This window comes from Equus przewalskii, chromosome 7 (assembly GCF_037783145.1).
Source record: "Equus przewalskii isolate Varuska chromosome 7, EquPr2, whole genome shotgun sequence".
Classification (NCBI taxonomy): domain Eukaryota; kingdom Metazoa; phylum Chordata; class Mammalia; order Perissodactyla; family Equidae; genus Equus; species Equus przewalskii.
In genome coordinates, this window is record NC_091837.1 from 23,467,426 (window position 1) to 23,494,154 (window position 26,729).

The following is a 26,729-nucleotide window of genomic DNA, read 5'->3' on the forward strand; positions in this document are numbered from 1 at the left end:
ATATTTGCCAAAATTCATTGAATTATATACCTGAAAATTGGTGAATTGATATGAAAATTATACCTCGATAAAACTGATTTAAAGAGACCAGTACATGACCTGTTACATGTATGTCATCTCCCCGCCCTTTTACAGCTGAGGAAACTGAGGTACAAAGAGATTATGTAACTCAGCTAAGAAGTGGCAGACTCTGGATGTGCAGTCAGACATTGTAACTCTGGAGCCTAATCCCGTAACCATGGTGTTCTCCTGCCTCCTCAGTGCCTGACATACATGCTGATAGCCCTGTTTATTCCTTTAACAGACATCACTAATCGCTCCCAGCGCATGATTGAGTATCGCCCAATATAGAATTGAGACAGTTTAGGTGAAGTCAGCTTGCCATCCTTGGTAGTGGTTCCATGGTGATGAGTCTTCATTAAGTATACTCAACATCCAGAAATCTTTATTTGAAGTTGATTCCTTGGAAAGAGAACTATGTAAATAGAATCTCTTGAAAACTTACCACCAGAGAGAAGCACAGCTGTAAGGCACCACGTTTTGGTGGTGGCCATGGCTCTGTTGCAATCTACTGGGTTGTCCATCAACTTGCCGTGCTCCTGGGCCAGAGCCCTGTCTGAAAATGCCGTGAGATTCCATTTCTGGCAATTCTTGGAATAAACGTTGCCTCAGGAGTTGTGACTCCTCAGTTCTGGATCTCATGACGCAGCCAGGTTGTGTTAGGGAGGCATCTCCGGATGTTTCGCGGCCGTGCTGGGACCTGGAGTCATGAGCCTCATCTTCCCACTGGGGCAGAGCTTTGGGCCTCAGAGGACAGGGGAGGCGGCAGATCTCAAAATCCTCCAACGGAAACTTGCTTGTTTGTGTCTTCTATACGTGGCCTGAAAGGGTGATGATCAGATGTGTAGGAAAGCAGCTATGGGCATCTTAGTTCACAGAGCTGATGTTAGTACTTCTATTTTTTTTTTTTTTTTGAGCAAGTTTAGCCCTGAGCTAACATCCACTGCCAATCCTCCTCTTTTTGCTGAGGAAGACTGGCCCTGAGCTAACATCCATGCCCATCTTCCTCTGCTTTATATGTGGGACGCCTGCCACAGCATGGCTTGACAAGCGGCGCATAGATCCGCACCTGGGATCCGAACTGGCAAACCCTGGGCCACCGAAGCTGAGTGTGCGAACTTAACCGCTGTGCCACTGGGCCGGCCCCAGTGCTTCTATATATATATATATATATATTTTTTTTTTTTAAGGAAGATTAGCCCTGAGCTAACATCTGCTGCCAATCCTCTTGTTGTTGAGGAAGACTGGCCCTGAGCTAACATCCTTGCCCATCTTCCTCTACTTTTTATATGTGGGACGCCTGCCACAGCATGGCATGCCAAGTGGTGCCACGTCTACACCCGGGATCCAAACCGGGGAACCCTGGGCCGCCAAAGCGGAACGTGTGAACTTAACTGCTGTGCCACTGGGCTGGCCCCCTATTTTTTTTTTTAATTCATCCTACATTTTTATAAGGAATATGTATCCGCATAGTTAAACATTCAAATAGGAGATACATACAAGAATTCTCTTAACACTTGTTTATAACAGGTAAAAACTGGAAACCTAAGTGTCCGTCAGAATGGATAATTCCCCTCAACACCCACGGAGCGGGACATCAAGAGGAGAGTAAATAAACTAGAGCTGCATGTATCAACATGGATAAATCTTTTAAACGGAAAGGCAACATTGAATGAAAAGTTGCAGAGGGGTATTTACAGTGTGACATTTATATTAAAGTTAAAAACGTTCAAAACAACACTATGTATTGCTTCCTGAGACATATCTGTGGAGTACAAATATAAAGACTTGCAAGGGAGTGGTGTGGGCCACATTGAGTCTCGTGGAGATTTGAACGGGGGCCCCCGGCAAGAAGCCATGACTCCCGTAAGGGTCGCACTGAAGAGTTTAAGGGAGGGGCTGTTTACAGAGGTGTAGCAGTTTCGGGGGAGGCCTCGGACCTGGGGCCAGTCCTAACCCTAAAGGGGCAGAGGGAGGCAGGCAGTCACTAGAGCTTGGCCGAAGCTTGTTGCTGGGGAAGGGGAGCTGCCACCGGCGCTGGCCCTGTCCTGGTTGAAGGCTGCAGCAAAGCAGGGAGGAGGCAGGAGCAGCAAACACCCCCACCTCTCTCTCCTCCTCCCTCCCGTCTTCTGTCCGTGCAGCCTATTAGCTAAACCCCAGTAGGAGGCAGAGCAAGGGAGCCCAGGAGACGCGGTCTGTAGGGGTCAGCCTGCCAGGGCACAGAGAAAGACAGAGTTGATCTGGGCTGGGCATGGGGGCAGAAATAACCAGCAAAAGGATCCCCCTCTTTGGGGGCAGAGGATGGGAATACCGCCTAGAAAGAGTACATAGGGGCTTTCAACCCTGTGGACACTATTATTTCTTAAACTGAGGGTGAGAATATGAATGTGAATGTTATGTTTATTTTCTATTATATGATTTTTCATCTCTTTTTCTATGCCTGAAATATTTCATAATAAAATGATCAGGAGACCAAAAAATAATCGAGCAGTACTAAAAGGGTTATATAGAAGAAAGAGGCTCACTGTCAATCATTTCCATGATTATGACCGTGCAAATGTCATTTACTGCAGAATCAAGTACTATGCTTGTTTTTTCTCTTGGAGATTTTGATTACATTTATAGAGTTAACATTTGATTCTTTACTGGCAATGTTTGCCTTATAATTAGCCTCTTTTCCCCTCTAAAGCTCTGTCTTTAGATATTCTGTTAACTGTGTTTTTTTTCTTTGCTTGGTCTTGAACTAGACAGTCGCGGGGTTGGGTGTGCTTTGTGCTCCCGGATGGAGTCCTTTCTTCCACAGCTGCCCCTGTGCTTTGGTGCCCCCAGCACTCTGGGCTATTTTTAGAGGTAGCAACTTGGTGTGGAGTCCATCACGTTTGATAAGCTGGTATTCCCTGCGCTGTGTGCAGAGCGCCCACTCCCAGTTTTTGGTACGTGTCCTCATGTTCCAATCCACTGCTGCCAAGTTTAGAAATAAAAATAGTGGTTTGGCAGTTTGGCATTTTCTTTAAAAGTTAAACATACATTTACCGTACAACTGGGCATTTCCATTCCCAGGTATCTACCCAAGAGAAATGAAAATATGTGTCTACAGAAAGACTTGTACGTGGATTTTCATGGTAGCCAAACAGTAGAAAGAACTCAAGTGTCCAACAACTGGTGAATGGGTAAACAATATGTGGTATATTTATAGCAAGTTTTTATTGCTGAATGGCAATAAAAAAATACTAATACATGCTACAGTGTAAATAAACCTCAAAAACATTATGCTAAGTGAAAGAAGCCAGACACAAAAACCACATATTATGTGATTCCATTTATATGAAATATCCAGAAAAGACAAATCTATAGGGACAGAAGGTGGATTAGTGGTTACCAGGAGCTGTGGGGGGAGAGAGTGGGGAGTGAGTGCATCGACCCCGGGGATCCTATTGAGTGATAGAATGTTCTAAAACTGGATGTGGTAATAGTTGCACAACTTGGTAAATATATAAAAATCACAGAATTTTGCACTTAAAATGAGTGCGTTTTATAGGATGTAAATTGTTACCTCAATGAAATGGTTAAAAAATAATGGTTAAGATTCTTAGTTTGGTAGAAAAACACCCAACGTGGTGGTTCAGAGAGCTACGTTTTTGGGTGACTGTTTAGTTACTGGCTCGATGAAGGGTTCTTTCAACCAGGCTCCAAGTCTTTGCTTTGGCATTTTTAAGATGACAGTGCCTTGGGCAAGAGCTTGGTAATAATGAGTCCAAGATTTGTGGCTTCTCTTCTTACCTGGTGTGGTTAACTTTGTCCAGTAGGAAAGCTCTGTTCTTTGGCATATTAATCTAGATTCTGACACTTGCCTCTGAAGTGGAGACACTCAACCCAAACGGGCAAAGCCAAACATAAGATGGAATTTCTTTGCTCATGTAATTGGGAAGTCAAAAGTGTACCGCTTCAGGTATAAGCTGATCCAGGGGCTCAAATGAAATCATCATGGCTCAGCCTTCGTCTCTCTCTCTGCCCTGATTTCCTCTTAGTTGGGTTCATTCTCAGGCAAGACAGCCCCATTAGCTCTGGGCTCACATCCTGCTACCTTCAAAACTAGTGGAAAAAGAGTTTCTCTTTTTTGGCAGTTCTGATAAAAGCCCCATAACTGAGCTTCATTGGTTCTGAATACCAGTTCCTGAATCAACTGGCTGGGTCAGGAGGCTGATGTTCTGATTGGCCAGGCCTGGGTCATGTGCCCTGGAACCCAGGGTAGGGTCAACCCCACTCCTACCTAGATCTCGTGGACTGAGTGTAGGGGAGGGATGGGTCTCCAAAGAAACTATGGGGACATTAACCAGAAAGGGAATAGCTGCCTAGTTGGCAAAAACAACAGAAGGTGTCCATCTGGTGAGTAGTTCCGTTCAAGGCAACAGGGACAGGGTTGATTGGATAAAAGGCAGGATTGGATTGCCTCAGTGTGGCCCATCTGCTCCTGGAAAAAGCATCTCAAAGCACAGGTCCTTTTGAGGGTCTGCTGAAGACACCGTCTTGTGCAGAGGGTAGCCAGAGGCTCCGAGGGAAGACAGGAGTTGTATCGCCTCCGCCTGCCAGAACCACCCCATCGACAGTGCATCAAGAGATAGCAGTTATAAAATGGTGCAGCTGCTGTGGAAAATGGTATGGCAATTCCTCAAAAAAATTAAACATAGAATTACTGTATGATTCAGCAATCTCACTTCTGGGTATATGCCCAAAATAATTGAAAGCAGAGACTCGGACAGATATTTGTACACCCGTGTTCATAGCAACATAATTCACAACAGCCAAAAGATGGAAGCAACCCAAGTGTCTGTCCACAGACCAATGGATAAACCAAATATGGTATATATGGACAGTGGAATATTATTCAGCCCTAAAAGGGAAGGAAATTCTGATACATGCTACAACATGGGTGAGTCTTGAAGACATTATGCTATGTGATAAATAAGCCAGTCACAAAAAGGCAAATACTGTATGATTCCACTTATATGAGGTCCCTAGAGTGGTCAGATTCATAGAAACAGAAAGTCGAATGGTGGTGGCCAGGGCCTGGGTGGGAGAGGAAATGGGGTCATAGTTTGATAGGTCTAGGCTGTCAGTGTGGGATGATGCAAAAGCTCTGGAGATGGATGATGGTGATGGTTGCACAACAACGTGAACGTATTTAATGCCAATGAATTGTATGCTTAAAAATGGTTAAGATGGTAAATTTTGTGTGTATTTTATTACAAATAGAAAAGTAAAAATTTAAAGGATTAAAAAAGTAAATTTTTATATGTATTTTATCCTAATTAAAATATATAGAGAGAGATGGGTGTCTGGAAAAAAGTAAGTATCCAAGAAATGAATTGGTAACCTTCTCTGTGTCTTGTGGGACTGGCATGAGGGGGAAACAGCAGAGCCTGAGCATGGGTGAGGAATGCTCTGGGGGTGGAGAGCGTGTCACAATAAGGGCCTTATTTCTGACTCCTCTCACCCTGCGTTGTCCTCCTCTTGGCTGGCAAGTCCTGAGTCTGGAGCCGAGGACAGGAGTGGTCTCTAGTATCGGGTCTACCCTGGGAAGTGGCTTTGGCCGATGGCAGAGAGAGAGAGAATTGCAGGGGAGTAGGAATGACTCACTCCATATACTGGGGGACAAAATTATGGGAAGGCCCAAGGACTTCCCATCCCTACGCATCAGCCTTAGGATTGAACAGAAAATATCACCAGTGGAGTATTAGAAAAGTGCCCGTAAAAAAGTAAATGTTGATAGCATTGAGTATTGGTGAGGTGTGGACAACTGTCGTATGCTGTGGCTGGGAGTGTAAATTGGTACAGCCATTCTGTGGGCAGTTTCCCAAGATCTATTAAAACTAAAAACAAGCCTGTACCCCCTGACCTAGCAATTCCACTTCTTTTCCCCAGAAAAATAATTGCATCTGTGCCCAGGGAGGCAGTGCAAGGATATTATTCAATGTTGCATTGTTGATTATAGTCAGAGACTGGAAACAACCTAAATATCCAGCAATAGGGAAATGGCTAAATAAAATGTACTATATCCATAGCTGTATATCCATGGATATATTCATATGTCCATGAAATACTGCACTGCACTGAAAAGAATGAAGTACATCTATATATTCTTAGGTATATCTTTAAGACATATTGTTGAGTGAGAAAAGAATGTTGTGGAATCATATGTATACTCTGATGCTGTTAATATATTTTTAAAAATTAAAAGTATGTGCTTTAGGGTATAAGCTATGCTGTTATAATAAAAAGATCCCCAAATAAAAAGGCTTGAATGAAGTAGCTTCTTTCTTTCTCACATAACAGTCTGGAGGGGGGTGTGGTCCAGGGTGAGTGGTGTTCCAGTCATCTGTTGCTGCATAAAACAACAATAATTACATTTTGCTCATGGATTCTGTGAGTCAGCAGTTTACACAGGGCATGGTCTGGATGGCTTGACTGTGCTCTGGTGTCAGAGGCCTTAACTGGGAAGACTTGAATGGCTGGGAGTAACTCACATGCCCGGGGGCTGGATTCATCTGGAAGCTTCTTTACCCCTCTGGTGCCTGAGCTGGAATTACAAGAAGGTTTGTCTTAGTTGGGACTGTTGATCAGGGTGCCTACATGTGACTTCTCTGTGTGGTTAGGGTTTCCACACAGCACAGTGGCCTCAGGGTAGTTGAACTTTTTGTTCCAAGAGCGAGTGTTCCCGCAAGTAAGGTGGAAGGTACATGGCATTCCACACCTTTTTCTCAGAAATTGTATAGTGTCACTTCTGCCGTATTTTATTGGTCAGAACTGCCTATATTTAAGGGGAGGGAACAGAGACCCCCATGTCTCTATGTGAGAAGTAATAAAGGATGGACGATCATGTTTTAAAACCGTCACAGGTGAGAAGCTCTTTCACATGTGGTCACTCAAGATCCAGATTGGTGTGACTGGAGAAGGAACTGTGGGCTTTTCCATTTGCATCATGTAGCTTCCGTCACTGGTTTCGAGGTAACTGGACCCATCGTTGCCATATCCCAGCCTCGGAAAGAGAGAGTGGAGGGCAAGCAGTTCCTTATAAAAATGTGGTTCAGAACTTACACACATCACTTCTGCTTGCATTTGGTTGGCTAACTCATAGTCATCTCATTATACCTAGCTGCAAGGGAGGCTGAGAAACTGGGCAGCCATATGCCCACCTACAATTCAGTGAGGTCCTATTGCTAAAATGAAGCAAAGGAAAATAAGTATTAGGGACAATTAGTTTTTGCAACAGTATGTATTTTTCATGTATGTATTTGTATATATTTATGTGTGTATATATAGAAATAGGTCTATGTAGAATAGAGATATATGGTCACGTGTAGCTTAATGATGGGGATACATTCTGGGAAATGCGTCATTAGGTGATTTCATCGCTGTACAAACATCATAGAGTGTGCTTACACAAACCTAGATGATACAGCCTGCTGCACACCTAGGCTATATTGTACTAACCTTTGGGACCACCGTTGTGTATGTGGTTCGTCACTGACGTGTCATCATGTGGCTCATGACTATAGAGAGATACGTAGGATACAATCTGGAAGAATACCCAGGAAAAGGTCTAGAACAAGCTAGTAACAGTGGTTACTTCTAGGGTAGGGGAGAAGACGGGATAAGGGTGTATTCAAAACTGACTCTAGCCTAGCTGTATTGTTTTAATTTTTAACGAGGATAATGTCTTCACATTTTACTTCTGAAATTAAATATTAATACAAACTGAAGAGGGCCTGGTGAGCCTTTGACTGCTGATCCTGCGGTCTTGGTCCTGTCTCTCTGTGGTGGGACCGAACATCCAAGAGCGTCAGGAGGCGACATGGCCCTTTGCCCTCCAGAAGCCTCAGCTGGCGTTGCCTGGCCTCTCAGTCCAAAGACCCCACCTCCTTGATGGCTGTGTAATCTAGTCGGGGTCTCTGCCCCTGTCCTCCCCATCCAGTTCTGGAGGGTTTCCTTTATTACTGGCAGATATGGGTTGAACATAGAGGGCTGTTTTGGCATTGAAGAATTTGAAAGATTAAAACACAGCCTCTCTTTCACAGATTATTTATTAATTACAGACAGGAAGCCTCTCACTGGACAATGGAGAATGCGGGTGGACACCACCTTTTCTAAACAAAGTTAACGTCACTGCCACCGTATCCTTCCTGATGGGAGTTACTGAGAAGGACACAGCGTTGCTTCAGTGGCATTTCTCCCCCAATTGCATAACCAGAATCCAGTCGTGAAGAAATATCAGATAAACCCAGGTGGAGGGACATTTTCCAAAACAACTGGACTGAGCTCTTTAAAAATGTCGATGTCATGAAAGACAAAGAAAAGTTGAGCAGCTGTTCTAGACTAAAGGAGACTAAAGAGAGAGGAGCAGTAATATGGGCGGGACACTGAGTTGGGTCCAGGATCTGGGGGGAAATTGCCATAAAGGGACAGTCAGCAAAATTTGCATTTGGATGGTATTTGGGGTCATAGTCTTATATTGTATCAAGGTTATATTTTCTGTATTTGATAATTGTCCTGTGGGTATATGAGAGAATGTCATTGTTCTTGGGAAACACACACTAAAATATTTAGGAGCAAAGAAGCATGTTGTCTGCAACTAACTCCCAAATGGTTTAGAACAGGAGGAGGCAAACTTTTTTGGCAAAAAGGCCAAGTAGTGAGGATTCTAGGCTTTGTGGGCCATATGGTCTCTGTCACAACTACTCACTCTGTCTCGTGCCAGAGCAGCCTCAGATGATGTGTAAATGAATGGGCGTGGCTGTGCTCCAATAAGGTTTATTTATGGATACTGAAATTTCAATTTCATATATTTTTCACTTCATGAAGTACTCTTCTTTTGACTTTTTTCAACTGTGCAAAAACCATTTCTAGCTTACTGCCCATACAAATCAGGTGGTCAGATCTGGCTTGTGGGCTGTAGTATAATGATGCCTGATGTAGAAAAAGAACACACACACACACACACACACCCCCACACACACACGGGAGATAAAGCGAATATGGCATAATGCTAACAATTGGGAGATCTGGGTGAAGGGTATAGGGGAGTTCTTTGTACTCGTCTTACAAACCTTCTGCAAGTTTGAAATTATTTAAAAATAAAAAACTAAATAAAAAAGGGGCATGATTTTCCTCTCTGGGGGCCCAGGAAGGAGAGAGTGACGATAGTGTATGGATCCAGGGGACTGAGCCCTCTCACCTGGGGCCCAAGGGAGCCTTGCTCACAGTGTTCCTCACTGTTGCTTTTAATTGTTTTCTATTCACTTCTGTGCCTTCACTTCTTCCTTGTTTTCCTCCTAACCGTCATACCTAGGGACCTCGCTTGGCAGGCATGAGAGTTTAGGCTCTGGCCTCACTGTTTTTGACCATCTTCTTTTTCTCTTCTTCTGCTAAACACGTTTCTCCACCAGCCAAGAAAACAGCCGTTTTCAGTACCCATACCCCATATTGTTTTCTCCAGATTGTGGGTATTTGTCTTACGTGATCAGAACCCTAGAGGGAAGGGCTTGTTCCCCTGCCTATGGCGTTATTTGGGGGAAGTGAGCTATGGCGGCATTGTTGAGAAGTTACTGTATTCCATTCTCCCAGCATTGGGGCGAGGTCTTTTGTAATCCCCCTGGCCTTGTGGCCCTGAATGATTAATTCCAGGAATGAGATAGTGCGTTCATTGAAGTAACTGTGTCTGGGGTAGGGAGGGTTGGCTTTAAGGGAAGAGGTATGTCCTTTTCTTAGTTGACTTAGTGAGAGTTCTCTCCATTGCCATGATTAGAAACCCAACTCAGACTGGCCTAAGTGAAAGGGGATTTATTAATTCATCTAGCCAAGAGTACTGGACAGCATTACATTCAGACTTGGTTGGCTCAAAGGGCTGAAAAGATACTATGAGAATTCTGTCTCCTACCATATCTCAGTTCTGTTTTCCTGTTTGGCTTCATTCTTAGGCAGGTTCTTCCCACTCAGCACTGCCAGGGTACACCTTCTACCAGATTAGTAAACCCAGGAGAAAAAGGGCATTTTGAAACAGTATTTCCAGGGGACTTCCCAGGACTGACTCATTGTCCCGATTTGAGCCGTGTGTCTATGTCTGAACCAATCAATTGATAGGAGATTGGAGGATACTGATTGTCAGGCCTGGATCATGTGACTCTCTCTTGGCACGTGGTCTCTCAGCTCTACTCAAACCATCTGGAGTAAGAACTGTTGAGGTGGCCCCTCAGAGACATGTTTGGTTGTTACCATCAGGAAGGGTGGAACCTGGGCAGGAAAAAAACAGCAGGTTCTTCGTTTTTTGTTTTTTTTTTTTTAAGATTTTATTTTTCCTTTTTCTCCCCAAAGCCCCCCGGTACATAGTTGTATATTTTTAGTTGTGGTTCCTTCTAGTTGTGGCATGTGGGATGCCGTCTCAGCATGGCTTGATCAGCAGTGCCATGTCTGTGCCCAGGATCTGAACCGGCGAAACCCTGGGCTGCTGAAGTGGAGCATGTGAACTTAACCACTCGGCCACAGGGCCAGCCCCCAGCAGTTTCTTATTACACAAATTCTATGCCGTGCCGTGCTGCCTCCCCCAGTTCCAGTCCCAATTTTCTAAGCGACGTCTCTGATAGTTTTAGCTGTATTGTCTTAGCTGTCAAATTGTGACTTCTGTAGTCACGACCCCTGACACAAGCAAGCGATGAAAAATGACCTGTTCACATTCTCCCTTACGCCCTGCCCGGACTCCTCCATCCCTCAGGAAACTCACAGGATCTATAAGCAGAAGCTGGAGGAGCTGACCGCGCTCCAGACTTTGTGTAGCAGCTCCATCAACAAGCAGAAGACGCGACTGAAGGACTTGAAGCACACACTTCAGAGGTAGGCGGGGCTGCATCTCCAAGGCTCCACTGGTTTTAAGGGTCAGAAACCCAACTCAAAACTGGCTTGAGCAGAGAATGGAAATTTTAATGGAAAAAGAAAGGAGTAGCTTCAGGTATCACTGGATCCAGGGGTCAGAGGGTGTTTTTAGGAATCTGTTTTCTTCCCTCTAAATTCTGCCTTCCTCTAGATTGGCTTCACTCTCAGGCTGATTGTCCACTCACGGTCACTGACATGGCCACCAGCAGTGCAAGGCTTCTGTCCTTCAGCCTTGCTTCCTGCTGGCTTGGCCACCCTGCAGAATGAGAACTTGTCTTCCAGCACAAGTTCTGGGTGTGATCCTCATTGGCTGGACTTGCTCATGTGCCCATCGGTGAACCAACCACTGAGACTCTAGTTAGGCAAAACTAGGTCATATTCTTAGTGTATGGACTTGGGGGATGGGACAGTCCTGATTGAACCATGGAGGCGGGAAGAGAATGAGAGGTGCTTCCCCAGAGGAAAGTTGTTGTAAGAAGGCCTGCAGGACAGGTAAACAGTATCCTTCTGATGGCTGTGGGAGCTCGTCCCACCGGGGTCTCTGCTGTAGGGGTAGGAAGTCGGGCATCCCTGGTGGGGATCTACCTGGCCTCATGACTTCGTTCCGTTCCTGAGGCCAGGATCACATGTTCACTTCCCGATCCTTATGTCTTCATGGTTTGGGAAGTGCGTTCATCCCCCGTAGGTGAAGGAGTCCAGTGGATGCTGTGACTCTCTAGGCAGGCAGGGAAACTGAGGCTCTAGTGGCTTGTCTCAGATCACTCAGCTGGGCTTCCATTCCAGAGTGCGTGACTCCTGGTCAGTTCTTCCCTTCTCTTGTGGACAGGTTTTGGGAAGGTTACTGATTATACCCCTAACCTTGGCTGACCATTTTGGAAATGGAAGCCCCTTAGTCATGGGGTAGAGTGTGGGTGGTTCCATGTAACGACATTGCCACTCTTGGAAAAGCACATCTTACTGATGGCAAGACTCAAGGGTCTTTTATCTGTCTAGGGTTTTTCATCGTTGGAACTGCTGATAATTCTTTGCTGCAGGGGTCTGCCTTATGCATTGTAGGGTGTTTAGCAGCATCCCTGGCCTCTACCCACTAGATTCCTGGGGAACCCTCCACCCCTGTCATGACAACCAAAATATTCCCAGACATTGCCAAGTGTCCCCACTTGAGAACCACTGCATTAGAAGGTTGACCCATGAGGACCCCTATTCTTCTGAGAGTGTGTCTGCTGACTTGTTTTTCTACTTTTGAGACTTAAGTGAACCAAAGAATAACAATGAGAGCTGACCGGTTTGACTGCTGACACTTTCAAAGCGCCCTCCTGTCTGCCCTGTTAATAATCTTCAGGTTATTCCTTTAGAATAGTGAGAAGGATAGTATTGCTGGGAGATATCCACTGAGCTCGTTCTGTGTGTCAAATATCATTCTAGAGGCGTTACATTTACTCACTTAATCCTCACAACGGTGTTGTCAGTGAAGTGACCTGATGTTATCCCTGTTTTTCAGGGATGGAATGTAAGACAGAGAGGTTAAAGGACATTTGCAAGGTCACAAGGCTAGCAGGGAGCCAGCATCAAACCCAGAGAGCACAGAAGGAGAATTGAGGTTGCGAGAAGCATTGAGAGGGGAAGATGGGAGGGCAGTGCCCAGAGCTCCCAGATTCTCCGTCCAGCCTGAGTAATGCCCCTGCTTCTCCCACGCCCACACCTCTGACCACAGGTATAAGCACCATGCCAGTCGGGAGGAGGCCGAGCTCGTTCAGCAGATGGGCGCCAGCATCAAGGAGCGGCAGAACATCTTCTTCGACATGGAGGCCTACCTGCCCAAGAAGAATGGGTAGGAGCTGGGCGCCTGCCCCTCCCTGTTGGTCTGAGTCACTCCCACCTCCCTGCTGGGGCTTGAGCTTGAGGGGAGAGCGGGGAAGCAAGGGCAGGAAAGAGAAGGAAGCTTCCTTATCTGTCCCTATGAACCCAGGAGGGGACCTCAGCCCCTGCTGCATGGTAGTGACATTCCCGGGAGGGCTTTTGCAAGCAACCAGGTGAAAGATCTGGTTTCCACCTGCCACATGCCTGGTGCCACTTGGGGTGAAGAGGAAAGGTGTTCTCTCCCAAGGGAGCAAACTATTTGTTGAGTGCTTGCTGTATCCTGGCATTGTGCTGGGAGCTTTCTTTTTTCTTTTTTTTTTTTTTGAGGAAGATTAGCCCTGAGCTAACTGCTGCCAATCCTCCTCTTTTTTTCTGAGGAAGGCTGGCCCTGAGCTAACATTCGTGCCCATCCTCCTCCACCTTAGATGTGGGATGCCTACCACAGCATGGCTTGTCAAGCAGTGCCATGTCCGTACCTGGGATCTGAATTGGTGAACCCCGGGCCGCCAAAGCGAAACATGTGCATTTAACCGCTGCGCCACTGGGCCGGCCCTGTGCTGGGAGCTTTCTTGACATCAGTCATTTTATCCTCAGCAACCTACTGAGTTAGATCCAGGTACCCCCATTCTACAAGGTTCAGAGACATTAGGAAGTATCTTGTGCAGGCAGCTCAGTCCAGGTTTGGCCAAGCTAGGATGTGAACACTGGACATTCTGACTCCAGAGCCCATGTTCTTTCCATCTTCCCCCTTCAGAGAAGTCCCATCTCCTCCCCAAGAGACATCACTGCCACCCAGTTCCAGAGAGAGATCCAGTGTGGGATCGTGACCTGATGGGGGCTGCTGAGCACTTCACCTTGACCTTCTTGCCTGGCACTGAGCCAGAGCTTCCTACCAGGAGGCTCGCTAGCCCTCTTACATTTTAAGCCATTCCTCTTGGCTGCTGCTTTTTTGCTGTGTTTGGTTAAAACTCCATGAGTTGGGTGGTGATGATTTTCTACAGAATGAAACAGCATGACCCTCTTTACAGTGTGGCTCGAATCCACTTTCCCAGCCCCGCCCTCCCCAGTCCTCTGTGCATCTTGCAGATGACAAAAAACTCAACTCCAAGTTGCTTAAGAAAAAATAGGGGATTTGTTGGCTCAGGTAATGCGAAAGTCTGGATGTAGCGGTAGGTATGGCTGGATCCTGCTGCTCAAATGATACTGTTAGAATTTGTCTCTGGTTTAGCTTTCTTTTTACTCTTTTCCAGTGTGAGTTTTATTCTTAGGCAGGCTTTCTCTACAAGCAGGCCCCAGCAGCTCTGGGTTTGCATCCTATCTGCTTAGCAATTCTAGTAGAGAAAGCCTTTTTGTTCCTTAGTGGTTCTGGGAAAAGTCCTGGGACTGATTCTCATTGGCCTGGATTGTGTCACATGACCATTATTAACCCAGTCAGGAGAATGCACTGCTTTGATTGACTGAGCCTGGGTCATTTGCCTTCCCCTAGAGCTTAGGGGAAAAAGAGATCCTTTGAAGGGAAATGACACTGCCCTTTCAGGAAGTAGGGACTGTATGCCAGGCAGGAAACATAGGTGTCCTTTCCACACCTCTGCTCCAGTTACACCAGACTAGAAATGCCTCTAGAATCTCCTCACAGCCGCAAAGAAGGCTCTTCCATTCCCTTTTCTCCTCTCAAACTTCTGCTCATCCTTCAAAGCCTAGTTCACATGTCAGCACCTCGGTGAAGGTTTTCCAAACCCTCTCCCTCTGTGGAGTTAGCCCTGAGATCTCACAGCCCTTAATCTGCACCTTTATTAGCGTGTTAGAGCGCAGGCTGTTGTAACAGAAGCCCAACCGTACAGTGAGTGGCTCAAACAAGCGAGAGATTTCTCTCTCTCACACAGCACAGTCCAGGGGTGAGTGGGCCAAGAGTGGTGGGCTCACGAGGTCCTCTAGGGACTCAGGGTCCTTCCAGTTTAGTGCTTCACCACCCTTTGGGGAGTTGCCCGCATCGGCATGGCCAAGGCTGCCTCACACCATCACATTCTCAGGAAGAGGGGAAGAGTCAGGCAGCGGAGGCCAAGCAGATCCCTCTTTACAAAAAATTTTTACCATTTTCTGGTGAAGCCAACATATACATACCCTGTGACCCATAAATTCCACTGCTGGCTATCTACCCAACGGAAGTGAGTGCTTCTGTCCTCCAAAAGACATGGATAAGAATGTTCACAGCAAAGAAGCCAGACACAAAAGGCCACATATTGCATGAGTGTATTTATGTGAAATGTCTGGAATAGGCAAATCCATAGAGACAGGAAGTAGACTAGTGGTTGCCAGGGGGAGGGAGGAATGGGGAGTGACTACTGATCGGTACAGGCTCTCCTTTTGTGGTGATAAAAATGTTCTGGAATTAGGTAATGGTGATGGTTGCACAACGTTGTGAATATACTAGAAACCATTAAATTGTACACTTTAAAAGGGTGATGTTAATGGTATGTGAATTATACCTCTGTTGAAAAAGAGGAATGTTAGGGGGCTGGCCCAGTGGAGTAGCGGTTACATTCAGGCACTCTGCTTCCGTGGCCTGGGGTTCATGGGTTTGGATCCCAGGCACGGACCTGCACAGCACTCATCAAGCCACGCTGTGGAGGTGTCCCACATGCAAAAAGAGGAGGATTGGCAACAGATATTAGCTCAGGGCCAATCTTCCTCACCAAAAAAAGAGAATGTTCACAGCAGCTTTATTCATAATAGCCAAAAACTGAAAACAAGCCCAAGCCCAATATTCATCAATAGTAGAATGAATAAATCAGTTGTAGTATATTCTCTCAATGGAATAATATATGCAACGAAAAGGCAGGAACTGCTGAAGCACAGACAACATGGGTGAATCTCACAGACACAATATTGAGGGAAAGAAGCCAGGCATAAAATATGACACACTGTGTCCATTATGTGAAGTTCAGAAGTAGGCAGAAGTAATCCATGGTGATAGAAAACATAACAGTGGCGACCCTTGGTGGGGGTACTGACTAGGAGGGGACACGAGGCAGCCTCCTGGGGCTGGAAGTGTTTTATTGTTTGATCTGAGTGTTGGCTACATGGATGTGTAAAGATGTAAAAATTCACCATGTTGTATACTTAAAGATCTGTGCACTTATGAACTTTATGCCTTAATTTTAAAAAGAGTTTGTTTTTCTTTTTTTGAGGAAGATTAGCCCTGAGCGAACATCTGCTGCCAATCCTTCACTTTTTTGCTGAGGAAGACTGGCCCTGAGCTACCATCCGTGCCCATCTTCCTCCACTTTATATGTGGGATGCCTTCCACAGCATGGCTTGCCAAGTGGTGCCATGTCTGCACCTGGGATCCGAACTGGCGAACCCCGGGCCACCAAAGCAGAACATGCACACTTAACCACTGAGCCTCCAGGCCAGCCCCAGAAGAGCTCTTTTTAAATTGACCTGGAGATTGAACACTTACCTTTGCCTCATTGGCTAGAACTTAGTCACATGCTCATGTTAGCTGCAAGGGAGACTGGGAAGTTTGGTCTCTAAGCCAGCTAAAATGGGGGAAATGGGTTAGTCGTGACGTCCTCTAGTCATTATTCTCACTTGATGTGAGAATTTTACCGCTGAGCTTTAGCACCCTATTTTCTAATATCCGGTGCTGAGTGTGTGCTTATTAAGTTGGGATATTTTTTGTTGGGGCCCACTCTTGTGGCTGTTAAGGAACACGATGGCCCTCACAGTTCTTTCCTTCCAGGCTCTACTTAAATCTGGTCCTTGGCAATGTGAACGTGACCCTTCTCAGCAACCAGGCCAAGTAAGTATCCCAGACCCCACCTGGCTTTACGGAATCCGGGCATTTGGCTCTTTCAACTCAGGAGAGACAGGACAAGCTAGAATTTTTGCATACGTGAAAAGTCGTTAACAGTTGGGTCTCTGGCTCTTGGTCTTTCTGACACCCACCCCCTCAGTGGGTAGACCTCCTGAGAGAGGTTTCCTTCCTTCATTTACAGAGTCAATATGCTGGGTGGACAGGACTGCCAATTTCTCATGAGAAGTGGCCCCTGCTCCATTCCACGCCTTGTCGCACACATTTCTCCTGGGAAGCAGGCAGTCCTGTCCACCCGAAATCTGACACTTTCAGGGGAAGTGGGGCTGTGGCATTTCTGCTGCAGTTGCTGGTTGCGGGAGGAGACACTATCTCTGCCCCCTGCCCATCCCATCACAGGCCGGGAGCCCTAAACTGGGAGTCCATGGCAATGTTTACACACTGACCTTCTTTCCCTAATTGATCATCACCATTAATTCAAGGCCAGGTCTCTCCTTTAGTGGGATTGGCAGGTCCTTGTGGGGTGTGGGTGGTGGTAGGTCAAGGATCTGATGGGGCTGAGGGTCCTGCCCCCAGATGGGATATAGTTATGTTACTATAACTATAGTAATAGTTATGGGGGGGTGTCTGTCACTACAGATTTGCCTACAAGGACGAATATGAGAAGTTCAAGCTCTACCTGACCATCATCCTGCTCCTGGGGGCTGTGATGTGTCGATTTGTTCTTCACTACAGGTAACGGGGGCTGTGATGGTGTGTGTGGGCGTGCAGGGGGGAAGGGGCCACGAGGGAGTATCCAGGATCTCTCCTATGTCTGGATCATTTGGTATGACAAGGTGTAGGTAGAGAAGGGCCATTTCTCATGAGAAATAGCAGTCCTGTCCACCCTACGTCCATCCAACAAATATCTAGTAAACAGCTGTTGGAGAAGCCTTATAACATAGTGGTTAAGAAAGCGCTCAATGGCATACCCATGCAGTGAAATTTGTGATTTAGCCATAGACAGGAGTGAAGCACTGACACGTGCTACGGCGTGGACGAACCTTGAAAACATTCTGCGAAGTGAAAGAAGTTAGTCACGAAAGGCCACATATTCCGTTCATATGAAATGTCCAGAACTGGCAAATCCATAGAGACAGAAAATAGATTAGTGGTTACCAGGGGCTGAGGGAGGGGAAATGAGTAACTGCTAATGGGTATGGGGTTTCTTTTGGAGTGATGAGAATATTCTAGAACTAGGTCGTGATAGAGGCATAACTGTGAATATACTAGAAACTACTGAATTGTGTACTTTAAAAGGCTGAATTTTATGGTATGTGAATTATATGTCAATTACAAAGAGAGAAAGAGAAAGAGAAAGAGGGGAAGAAGAAAAGAAAGAAAGATCACAGACTGTCTGGGTTGAATCCTGGCTTGGAGACTAACTGGCTGTTACCGTGGGCAGGTTCCCTCTGGGAGCCTCAGTCTCCCCATCGGGAAGACGAGGTGACACCAGTGCCTGTCTTACAGGGTTGTCGTGACGACTCGGTGTTAACACTGTATGTGGGGGGCTCTGCCCAGCACCTGGCACCCCGTAGTGTGGTTGAGAGCGTCAGCTGCTGCTGTTTGAGTGGGATGGGGGTGTGCCGCTCTGAGAGGCTGAGGCCACTGGGCTGAAGGTGCACTGCTCCCGGGGGGTTTCGTTTCTCCCCCAGGTCCTGGGTTTTCTGCCCCGAGGGGAGGCGGCCAAGTACAACTTGGGCATTTGGCCCTCGTATCAGGGATTTGTTTCCTGACAGGCGCTTGGCTGGGAGTCCAGTTGCTGGTCTGGCCACTTGAATGTCCAAACAAAGGCTCTTTTAGGCCCTGGGCCCGTGCCTGCCTGCCACCTCGGGCCTGGGCCGTTTCCCCGGAGGGCAAAGGCTGCACACGTCAGTAATGCCTGCTCACACGCCCTTCTGGAAGCGGGTAGAAGTTCTTGGTGTACAACCAGCGTCCCTTGCGCTGGGACCTCTGGGGCCCTCAGGGGCAAACCTGTGGTGTGTTGTCCAGTTCTGGGACCCACTGAGGGAAGACTTCCATTTCCTCTCGGCCCTTTCTGTATTCATTTCCTGGGGCTGTCTTAACAAAGCACCACAAACTGGGCAGCTTGAAACAACAGAAAGCTATTTCATCACAGTTCTGGTGGGCACCTGGAGTTCAGTGCTGCTGGAGAACGGGGGGACAGCATGGGACATGCCTCAGTTATCCCAGCTGAGGGGCGAGGGAGTGGGGGTGTCCATCCTCTAACTGCTGTCGCTCAGGGGAGTGGAGGACTGCTCCCAGACGGTGTTAATTCCCTCACTCTCCTGATCTGCCTCTGCTGCCAGCAGCGTGAGCTCGGGGGGCCTGAGAAAGCCCCCGGGCATGCTGGGAATTGCAGGTTGTGGCTGTCAGAAGTGGTGTAGATGGGCATGGTTGTGCTAAGTGTGTCTGCCACAAGAACCAGTCCTGTAGGGTTGTTAGAGGATCCAGAAAGATCGTCCATGTAAAATGCCTGCAAGCTTGCAAGTTCCCAATAAGTAGTGCTGGCCTAGCGTGGCAGGCTGAATAATGGTCCCCAAAGATGGGCACTTTCTAATCCCCATAACCTGCGAATATGTCCCCTAATGTGGCAAAGGTCTTTGCAGATGGATTAAGTTAAGGATCTGGAGATGGGGGATTGTCCTGGGTTATCCAGGTGGCCCAGTGCCATCACAAGGGTCCTTATAAGAGGGAGGCAGGAGGGTCAGAGTCAGAGAATGAAATGTGATGACAGAAGCAGAGGTCAGAGTGATGTGGGGCCACAAGACAAGGAATGTGGGCGGCCTCTAAAAGCTGGAAAAGGCAAGGAATGGGTTCTCCCCTGGAGGCTCCCAGGGGAATGCAGCCCTGCCGACCCGTTTCAGACTTCAGACCTCCGGCACTGTAAGAGAATAAACGTGTTGCTTTAGGTCACTACGTTTGTGGTCATTTATTACAGCAGCAACCGGAAACTCACATACTTCAGCCAAGCAGGTTGAGGCGGGCACCTCAAGCATATCCCTGAAGTGCCAGAGCCATAAAACTTTATTTTCATTCTTCTTTTTACTGATAAGATACAGGAAAGGACTGGTGAAAATATCCTGCTAACCACAGTGGGCTCCTGGGCCTGTCTCCTGCTTGGAGGTGAGGTCAGAAGTCAGCGTGTATGTGCCCTGCACTGGGGGGGGCCATCCCCTCCCCCCCGTGTCCTGGTCAGGTCATGTGGGCCTCTGATTTCCTCGGAGTCGGGCATCTGAGACTCAGTGCTCGGACTCTGGACACTGTGGGGCTTCCAGATTATGACGGGGAACACAGAAAGCTTGTTCAGAGGTGCGGCCTGGCGGAAGGTGCTGGTACTCTCCCCATTTACAGACAGGGACCCGACAGCCCTGGAGAATCGCTAACTCGTCCGTGCTCTCCGAGCCGGGATTGGAACTCAGGCCCTGTGTTTGCAGGTCTGTTCCTCCTCCTCCTGAGACTGCCTCTGCTGGCGATGGTTCAGTGGGACTCGGGGCTGAGAGTCCGTCATCTGTGACCGCACAGCTTAAAAGACGCTTCCCATCCTCTTCTGTTATTGTTGAAGTTGCATCCTCCAGTTTCCCTCTCAGGGCCGTTAGAGCTGAGGAGGAGGAGGATCTCCCAGTTCAGGGAGGGAAATGGCGCAGATGGGGCGTGTTCTCCCTGCCCTGAGCAGATGGGCAGCACCCCGTGCAGTCATTTCTGTTCCCCTGCTGGATGCATCTGTCTGACACTGGGAGGTGCAGAGGCGCTTGCCATTGGGGTTGAAGACAGAGCCTTTGTCGAGGTCTTGTCAGTCAGAGAGAGTCAGTGGCCAGGGAGCCCTCTGAGGGGCTGTCTGTCGCAGGCTCTTCCCCAGGATCCTTCACCCAGGAATGCTCATGTAGGGGGTCAGCCTTCCCATCTTACAGACAGCAGAGCTGAGGCCAGGCAGGTCTCTGACAAGGTCACACACAGCGTGTCCACTGGCTCTCCACTCTGACCAGGGCACAACACAGCTCCAGCTGCCCGGTTCTGCCCACCTTGAAGGCCTGCTCTGCCCAGCTCCAGGCTGTGGTCCCTGTAGAGGAGGCTGGGAGTTCTTGAGTTCGTCTTACAGACGATTCAGGCTGTCTGAAGAATTTCTTTGTATGTGCAACAAGGTTTACAGATGGTTTAAGGGGGCAGAGGGAATTTACATCTTGACACCACAGACAGTTTAAAATAGAATATTAGGTTCCCTGCGTAAAGTCGTTCTGTCACCATGCCACCAGAAATGTCACATCAGACAGTAAGAATTTAGAAGGGAGAGAGGCTGTCGTGGATCATGGGCTGAGTGATCCGGGAAGGAGAGGAATCCTCAGCCAGAGCCTTTAGGGCAGGGAGAATTCCTGTAGAAAGGTGAGGAGGGGACAGGCACTCTGGGTGGAGGCGAGGCTCCGTCTGCCTTCCTGGGGGTCATGGGGGTTTCCGGAGGCACGCTGCGGTGGGCAGCCCGTGCACGTCCTGGTTTGCTGTTCTGTTGCTGTGCGGGTGGGTCAGCCATCCCTGGTTCTCATCCGTGCTCCCCTCCTTGGGGCTGTTTCTCCTCGCCAGGGTGACAGATGAAGTCTTTAACTTCCTGCTGGTGTGGTATTACTGCACCCTGACCATTCGGGAGAGTATTCTCATCAGCAACGGCTCCAGGTAATTGGGGGCCTGGCTTAGTGGAGGGTGTAGGGGGAGCCAAAGGGAAAGCCGTCATGGATTCTCAGCCTGCATTCGCTTCCTCCTCGGGGGAGTCTGTGACCACTCAGACCCAGGGAGGGGGAAAACTGTGTCTGCTGCTGCTGCAGTGTCACTTGCTATGGTCAGTTTCTTGCTTACAAGGAACCCTAACTCAACTGGACTTAACAGGAAATTTATTTTCTCCCGTCAAGGACCAGCTACATTGGGCTGACTTCAGGTGAGGCTTAAGCCAGGTGCTCAGACATTGTCATCAGGACCCAGTTTCTCTCCATCTCTCACCTCTGCCTTCTCCTGTGTTGTCTTTATTCTCAGGCTCCATGTAGGCGCACCCGGCAGCTCCAGGTTCACGTCTTTATTTCTAGCATTCCCAGCAAAATAGAGCACAGTCCTTTCTTCCAAGAGTGTCACTGGGTTTCCCTGGCACTCACTGGATCATGTGCCTATCTATGAACCAATCACTGTGGCCAGAGAATGCGTGGCTGTGATTGGTCAGGCGTGAGCCCTGTGCCCACCCTTACACTGTTAGAAGTCTAGAGGCTGAGTCTCAGGAGGGGAGTGCTTCCCCAGAGGAAAACTGGGGTACTATCACTGGAAAGAGGAGTGGATGCTGGTGACAAGAGTGGATGGTCCCGCACTGGGAGATGGGGAGGAGGGTAGACAGATGCTGTGGGTCTTGGGGCAAACTTGCCTTGTCACAGAGCTGGTGCTTGGGAGAAGGAGGCCAGGCTGGGAGTGGAGATTCCTGAGTTCTAGTACCAGTGCTGTCACTCAGCAGCTTTGTGACCCCGGACAAGTCATGTCCCCTTTTTGGGCTGTTTAAGAGTCCCATGGGGGAGTGATTGTGCCCCAGTGTTGCTGAGTGAATCTGGGCACGATTGGGGCACCCCTTATTCCCCAATCTCTGAAGGCGTCCAAGTGCAAGGAGCCCCACTATTTTCTCTCAGTTTCCTTTCTGCCCCGCCTGTCTCTGAGCTGAGACTCTCAGGACCCTGTTAAGATCCACAACTTGCCACCTGGAGGACCCATTTTCTGAAGGTCTGATTCCTTTCTGGTGTGTCCGTTTTAATCTCTATGTGCCATTCCTGTCCCTGTTCTTTCCTGGAACAACAGTAACAACCTCCCAACTCCTCCCCACTTCCTCCCTCCTGGGGTTTGCTAAGGAGTGGCTAGGAACTGTATTTAAGATTGGGGGCATCTGCCAAAGCCCCAAGTAATTTGCCACCTTCTCACTTTTCTGCCCAGTGGTCTCTTATGGCAGATCCTTGCCCTGCCGGGCCTTACCCTGAACATAGAGCCGAGAGGTAAGGACCGGGGAGCAGCGGTTTGTAGGTACGCAGCCCTGTAGCATGTAGCTCTTTAGAAAAGATCAGTGTTTCTCAAACTGCACTTGCTTTTGTCCTATCCATGCCTTTTGGGCCATGTCCATGTATCACCTAGATGATAATTTTCTCACATTTTAAATCAACCCTCTCCTTTTTTTTTTCACTTAAATATTAATTTATTTTAAATGGAAACTTTATTTCACTATCATACATGGAAACCAGCATCAATTGCAGGAAAGAGGAAGTCGTGTAAAAATATCTTTTTGTTTTCATTGTCTAAATTATTGAAGTCAGTCATTCTTGCTTCCTGTAGGCTCTGTGCCCGAGGCCTGCTCTCTCTCTTGTGTGTGTGTACATGTGTGTAAAAAGGGAGTTTAGCAGATCTTGAGAGGCGTTAAAGAGGTACTAGCATCTCGCCAAGACACTCTCCCTGACTTAATCAGGAGATGGAAAGAGAACTGAAAAGATGGCTTCTCGCCATGATTCAGTGTCATCTATAGACTGTTATGCTCGAAGATCATCTAAAACCTTGTGATACGCGCCCCATGCTTTGGGAAACACTGAGGTAGAGGATCTTACCAAGTAAATAACATCCATAGCTTTCCTTAATTTTAGTGAATAGTATCTTTCTGCTTTTGGGTATGGCCGGAGGGAGCCAGTGGAGTATATAGTGGGGAAATGGGGCCAGAGTGATTGGCAAGGCTTCCTTGTCACTAATTTTCTTCCCATACCCATGGGCTGTCAGTCTTGCAGTTTCACCCTTCTGATGGGCTCATATCAAGAGTGTTCAGGGGCATGCTACGTCTCTAACAGTCACTAACACTTGAGTACGAGTTAGTCTTGTCAGCTCTTTTTCTAGTATGACAAGCTGTGGATGGAGGGGTTACCAGAGAGAAGGGAGCAGGACTGAGTGGAGGTCCCTGCGAGTGCGGCATACCAGGAAAATGGGAAGGGGCACAAAGGAGGAAGAAATGGCATTCCATGCCGTGCCTCGTTTGCCTAACCCTTTAGCAGGGGCTGTTCTGGGGCCTCCTTTAAGCTCATGCTCTGATGGCACAGCAGGAAGGGTTGTCTCTGAGCTTGTAATGCAAAGCTTTGCGTGTGGGTCTGCTCTATCCACCCCTCTCCCTGGCATTCATCACGCATTTATTTTGAGCATCTCCTAGGTGCCAGACACTGAGCTGGAGACTCCAAGATAACCCATACTCTGTGCCTTTTGGGAGCACTCAGAGTTTTTTTTAAAAGACCCATTCATGGCCAATATGGTTCAGGAATCTCGAGTTGTAATGGCACTGTTCCCCCAAGCCTGCCTCTCCACTCTGGCCTGGGGCGGGGGTTCGGATGTGCTGGTGGTGCGGAGGCTGGAATGGATGAGGTGGGCTCGTACAGGTGCCTCATCTTCTGGAATGACTACAGGAGTTGTGGCCAATTTGTGGGAGGGAGCACAGCAGGTGGGCCCAATCTGAGTAACTAAAACTTGTGACTCATCCTCGAAATCTGTTGGATATCTAGCCTCCATCCTCCCCCAGCTCCTTCTCGGAGCTGCTTTCTCCTGGGGGCGGGCAGGGGAGGTGCCTTTGAGGTTTTCCCTCACACTTGGCCCTTACCAGGAGTAGCTGAGAAACCATTCCAAGAGAGCACATGAGGAGGAGGAGGGAGGGGTCTGGATTGGGGTGAAATCCACCCTTCTCTTCTCTGAAGCATCCCAGGGCCAGCTCAGGGTTGGCATCCAGTAAACACTCCATGGTCTTTGTAGAAACAAATGGCACCCAGGCTCGGCACTGAGGGAAGGTCCCTGAGGCTGTACCAGCGGTCTAAAGACAGCTGGTGCTGAGCTCTAGGGGCTTCCTGGAGCCTTGCTGCCCGGTTGTGGTCTGGCTGAGCCCCCTTCCTTCTGTTCCCCATTACCTGAGGCCTGAATTAGGGGTGTGGTCAGGGAAGCAGGCCTAGAGAGGTGGGGTATGGAGGAACTCCCCGCTTTGGTTTGTGTCTGACTCCTCCCATGTGAGATGTAGCTCATTAGCTCAGTGCAGTAAGTAAATCGGCTTCCCTTGCAAATTTCGCAAATAAGGGAAAACCACCCAAGAGGAGTGAACGTGAAGGGGGAGAGCCGTCCTGATGGCCTAGTGGTTAAAGTTCCATGCACTCCCTGCTTTGGCAGCTGGGGTTCGTTTCCTGGCTGTGGAACCACACCGCCCATCTGTTAGGCCATGCCATGGCAGTGGGTCACAAAGAACTAGAAGGACTTACAGCTAGGATATACAACCCTGTACTGGGACTTTGGGGGAAAAAAACACCCCAAAAACGTGAAGGGGGAGCATATAAATAGTTCAAGGAGGTGAAAAGGGCTCAAACAATGTTAACAACCCTGCTTCCTTTCCCTAGTCTATTGTCCCTTGTGCTGGCTCCCAGCCCTCGGTCCAGCATCCTACCTAATCAGCACTCCCAGAGGAGCAAGCTCCTTTCCTCCACTGAGCCAGCTGCAATCTTGAGAGGGACTTCTCATTGGCTAGGCTCAGGTCACATGCTCATCCCTGAGACAATCACTGGCTGGAGGGATGCAGAGCCGTGATTGGCTGAGTCTGAGTCATGTGCCCAGTTAAATTCCTCAGCTCCACCCCAACTACCTAGACTTGAGTGTGGGGGTGAGGTGGTTCCCCCAAAGAAAGCTGAGGCCCGGACCAGAATAGGAGTGATTGACAGACAGGCAAAACAGCAGATGTCTCCCACAGTTAGTTCTGGGCCAGAATGAATAATGAATCAGAGATCATGTTGGCATTCTTGGCGAGCCGGCCCTCAGGTTCCTGGCTCTAACCAGACTTTATAGGGGCCTTCCCTGGGATACACAGGTGTAGGGGTGACAAGCAAGGGAGGGAGCCTCAGTGTGGAGGCCGTTCCCCCAACTGCCCAGAGGGACCCGGAGCTCAAAGCCAGAAGCAGCCTGGGGTTGAACAATGGCTGGTACACATATCTGTGGACACACTGCAAACATGACTAAGGTGTCCTGAAGGGAGGGCCCTCGTCTCCCTGGGCACAATCCCCAGATACCAGGACATGCTGTCCCTACGTTCTGGCCACATGTGCACCACTCTTCCTGCAGCCTCCACTGTCTGCTCATTTAGAAAGCCCACAAGTCCTTGCAAGCTTCATCTCTGTAGCAAAATGGGCCCAGAGAATGACCACTAATTGGTGCAGTTTTCTTTTTGGGGTGATAAAAATGTCCTAAAACTGATTGTGGTCATGGTTCCAAAAACTGTGAATGTAGTAAAAACCACTGACTCGTATACTTTATTTTTTTATTTTATTTTATTTTTCTTTTCTGCTTTATCTCCCCAAACCGCCGCTGCTCCCTCCCCCCGCCCCGGTACGTAGTTGTATATCTTAGTTGCAGGTCCTTCTAGTTGTGGGAAGACTCGTATACTTTAAATGGGTGAATGGTATGGTATCTGAATTATATCACAATAAAACTGTTATATAAATACACACACAAGCACAAAACCAGTCCAGAGCCCTGGGGTGTGCAGATGGATGATGATGCTGTGCTGGGGAAGAAGCAATTTCTAGCTCCCTGGTGCTGCTGAGCTGTTTATTGGCGGCATCTGTTAGAGATGGGCTCTGGGCATGGTGAGCAGAGAAATTCAAAGCTGCTGCTCGGCCACGCTTCTTGCCCAGACCCTGTGTCTGGCTCTGCCGCCCCCACGAAGGGAGAGGGCATTTCTCGGGGGAGCTTTGTGGAGCAGGACGTGGGAGCGTGGGGCTTGCGTGTGGCTTTGCAGAGAACCAGGGGGTTCCAGAGAGGCTTCTTGGGGTCAAGCTGAAAGTCTGAGGATGGGGCCAACTGCCTTTTCTGTCAGAAAATTAGAGCCAGGGGTTTTCGTAGATTCTGATGGACAAGACAGGGACTTGGGGAGGGAGAGACTGGGACAAAGAAGCAGGTGGATATCTTGTCTTGTGAACTTACATGGCACCTGCAACAATCTCCTGTCACCTCTGTGCTGGTGGCA

At 48.2% G+C, this 26,729-nt stretch overlaps 1 protein-coding gene across 5 annotated transcripts in view; it reads left to right on the forward strand.

Annotated features, from left to right (window-relative positions):
- The window catches only part of TMEM120B (transmembrane protein 120B), a 42,117-nt gene that overhangs the window by 5,183 nt on the left and 10,205 nt on the right, over window positions 1-26,729 (forward strand). For all 5 annotated transcript variants that reach the window (XR_011542437.1, XR_011542438.1, XM_070629072.1 and 2 more), the window contains exons 2-6: window positions 10,826-10,944; window positions 12,698-12,814; window positions 16,586-16,645; window positions 17,297-17,392; window positions 21,272-21,361. Coding sequence is in view for 3 of the 5 variants with exons in the window: in XM_070629072.1 (XP_070485173.1) it covers window positions 10,826-10,944; window positions 12,698-12,814; window positions 16,586-16,645; window positions 17,297-17,392; window positions 21,272-21,361 (482 nt within the window). In the remaining 2 variants the exon portion in view is untranslated. The remainder of the gene's footprint in view (window positions 1-10,825; window positions 10,945-12,697; window positions 12,815-16,585; window positions 16,646-17,296; window positions 17,393-21,271; window positions 21,362-26,729) is intronic.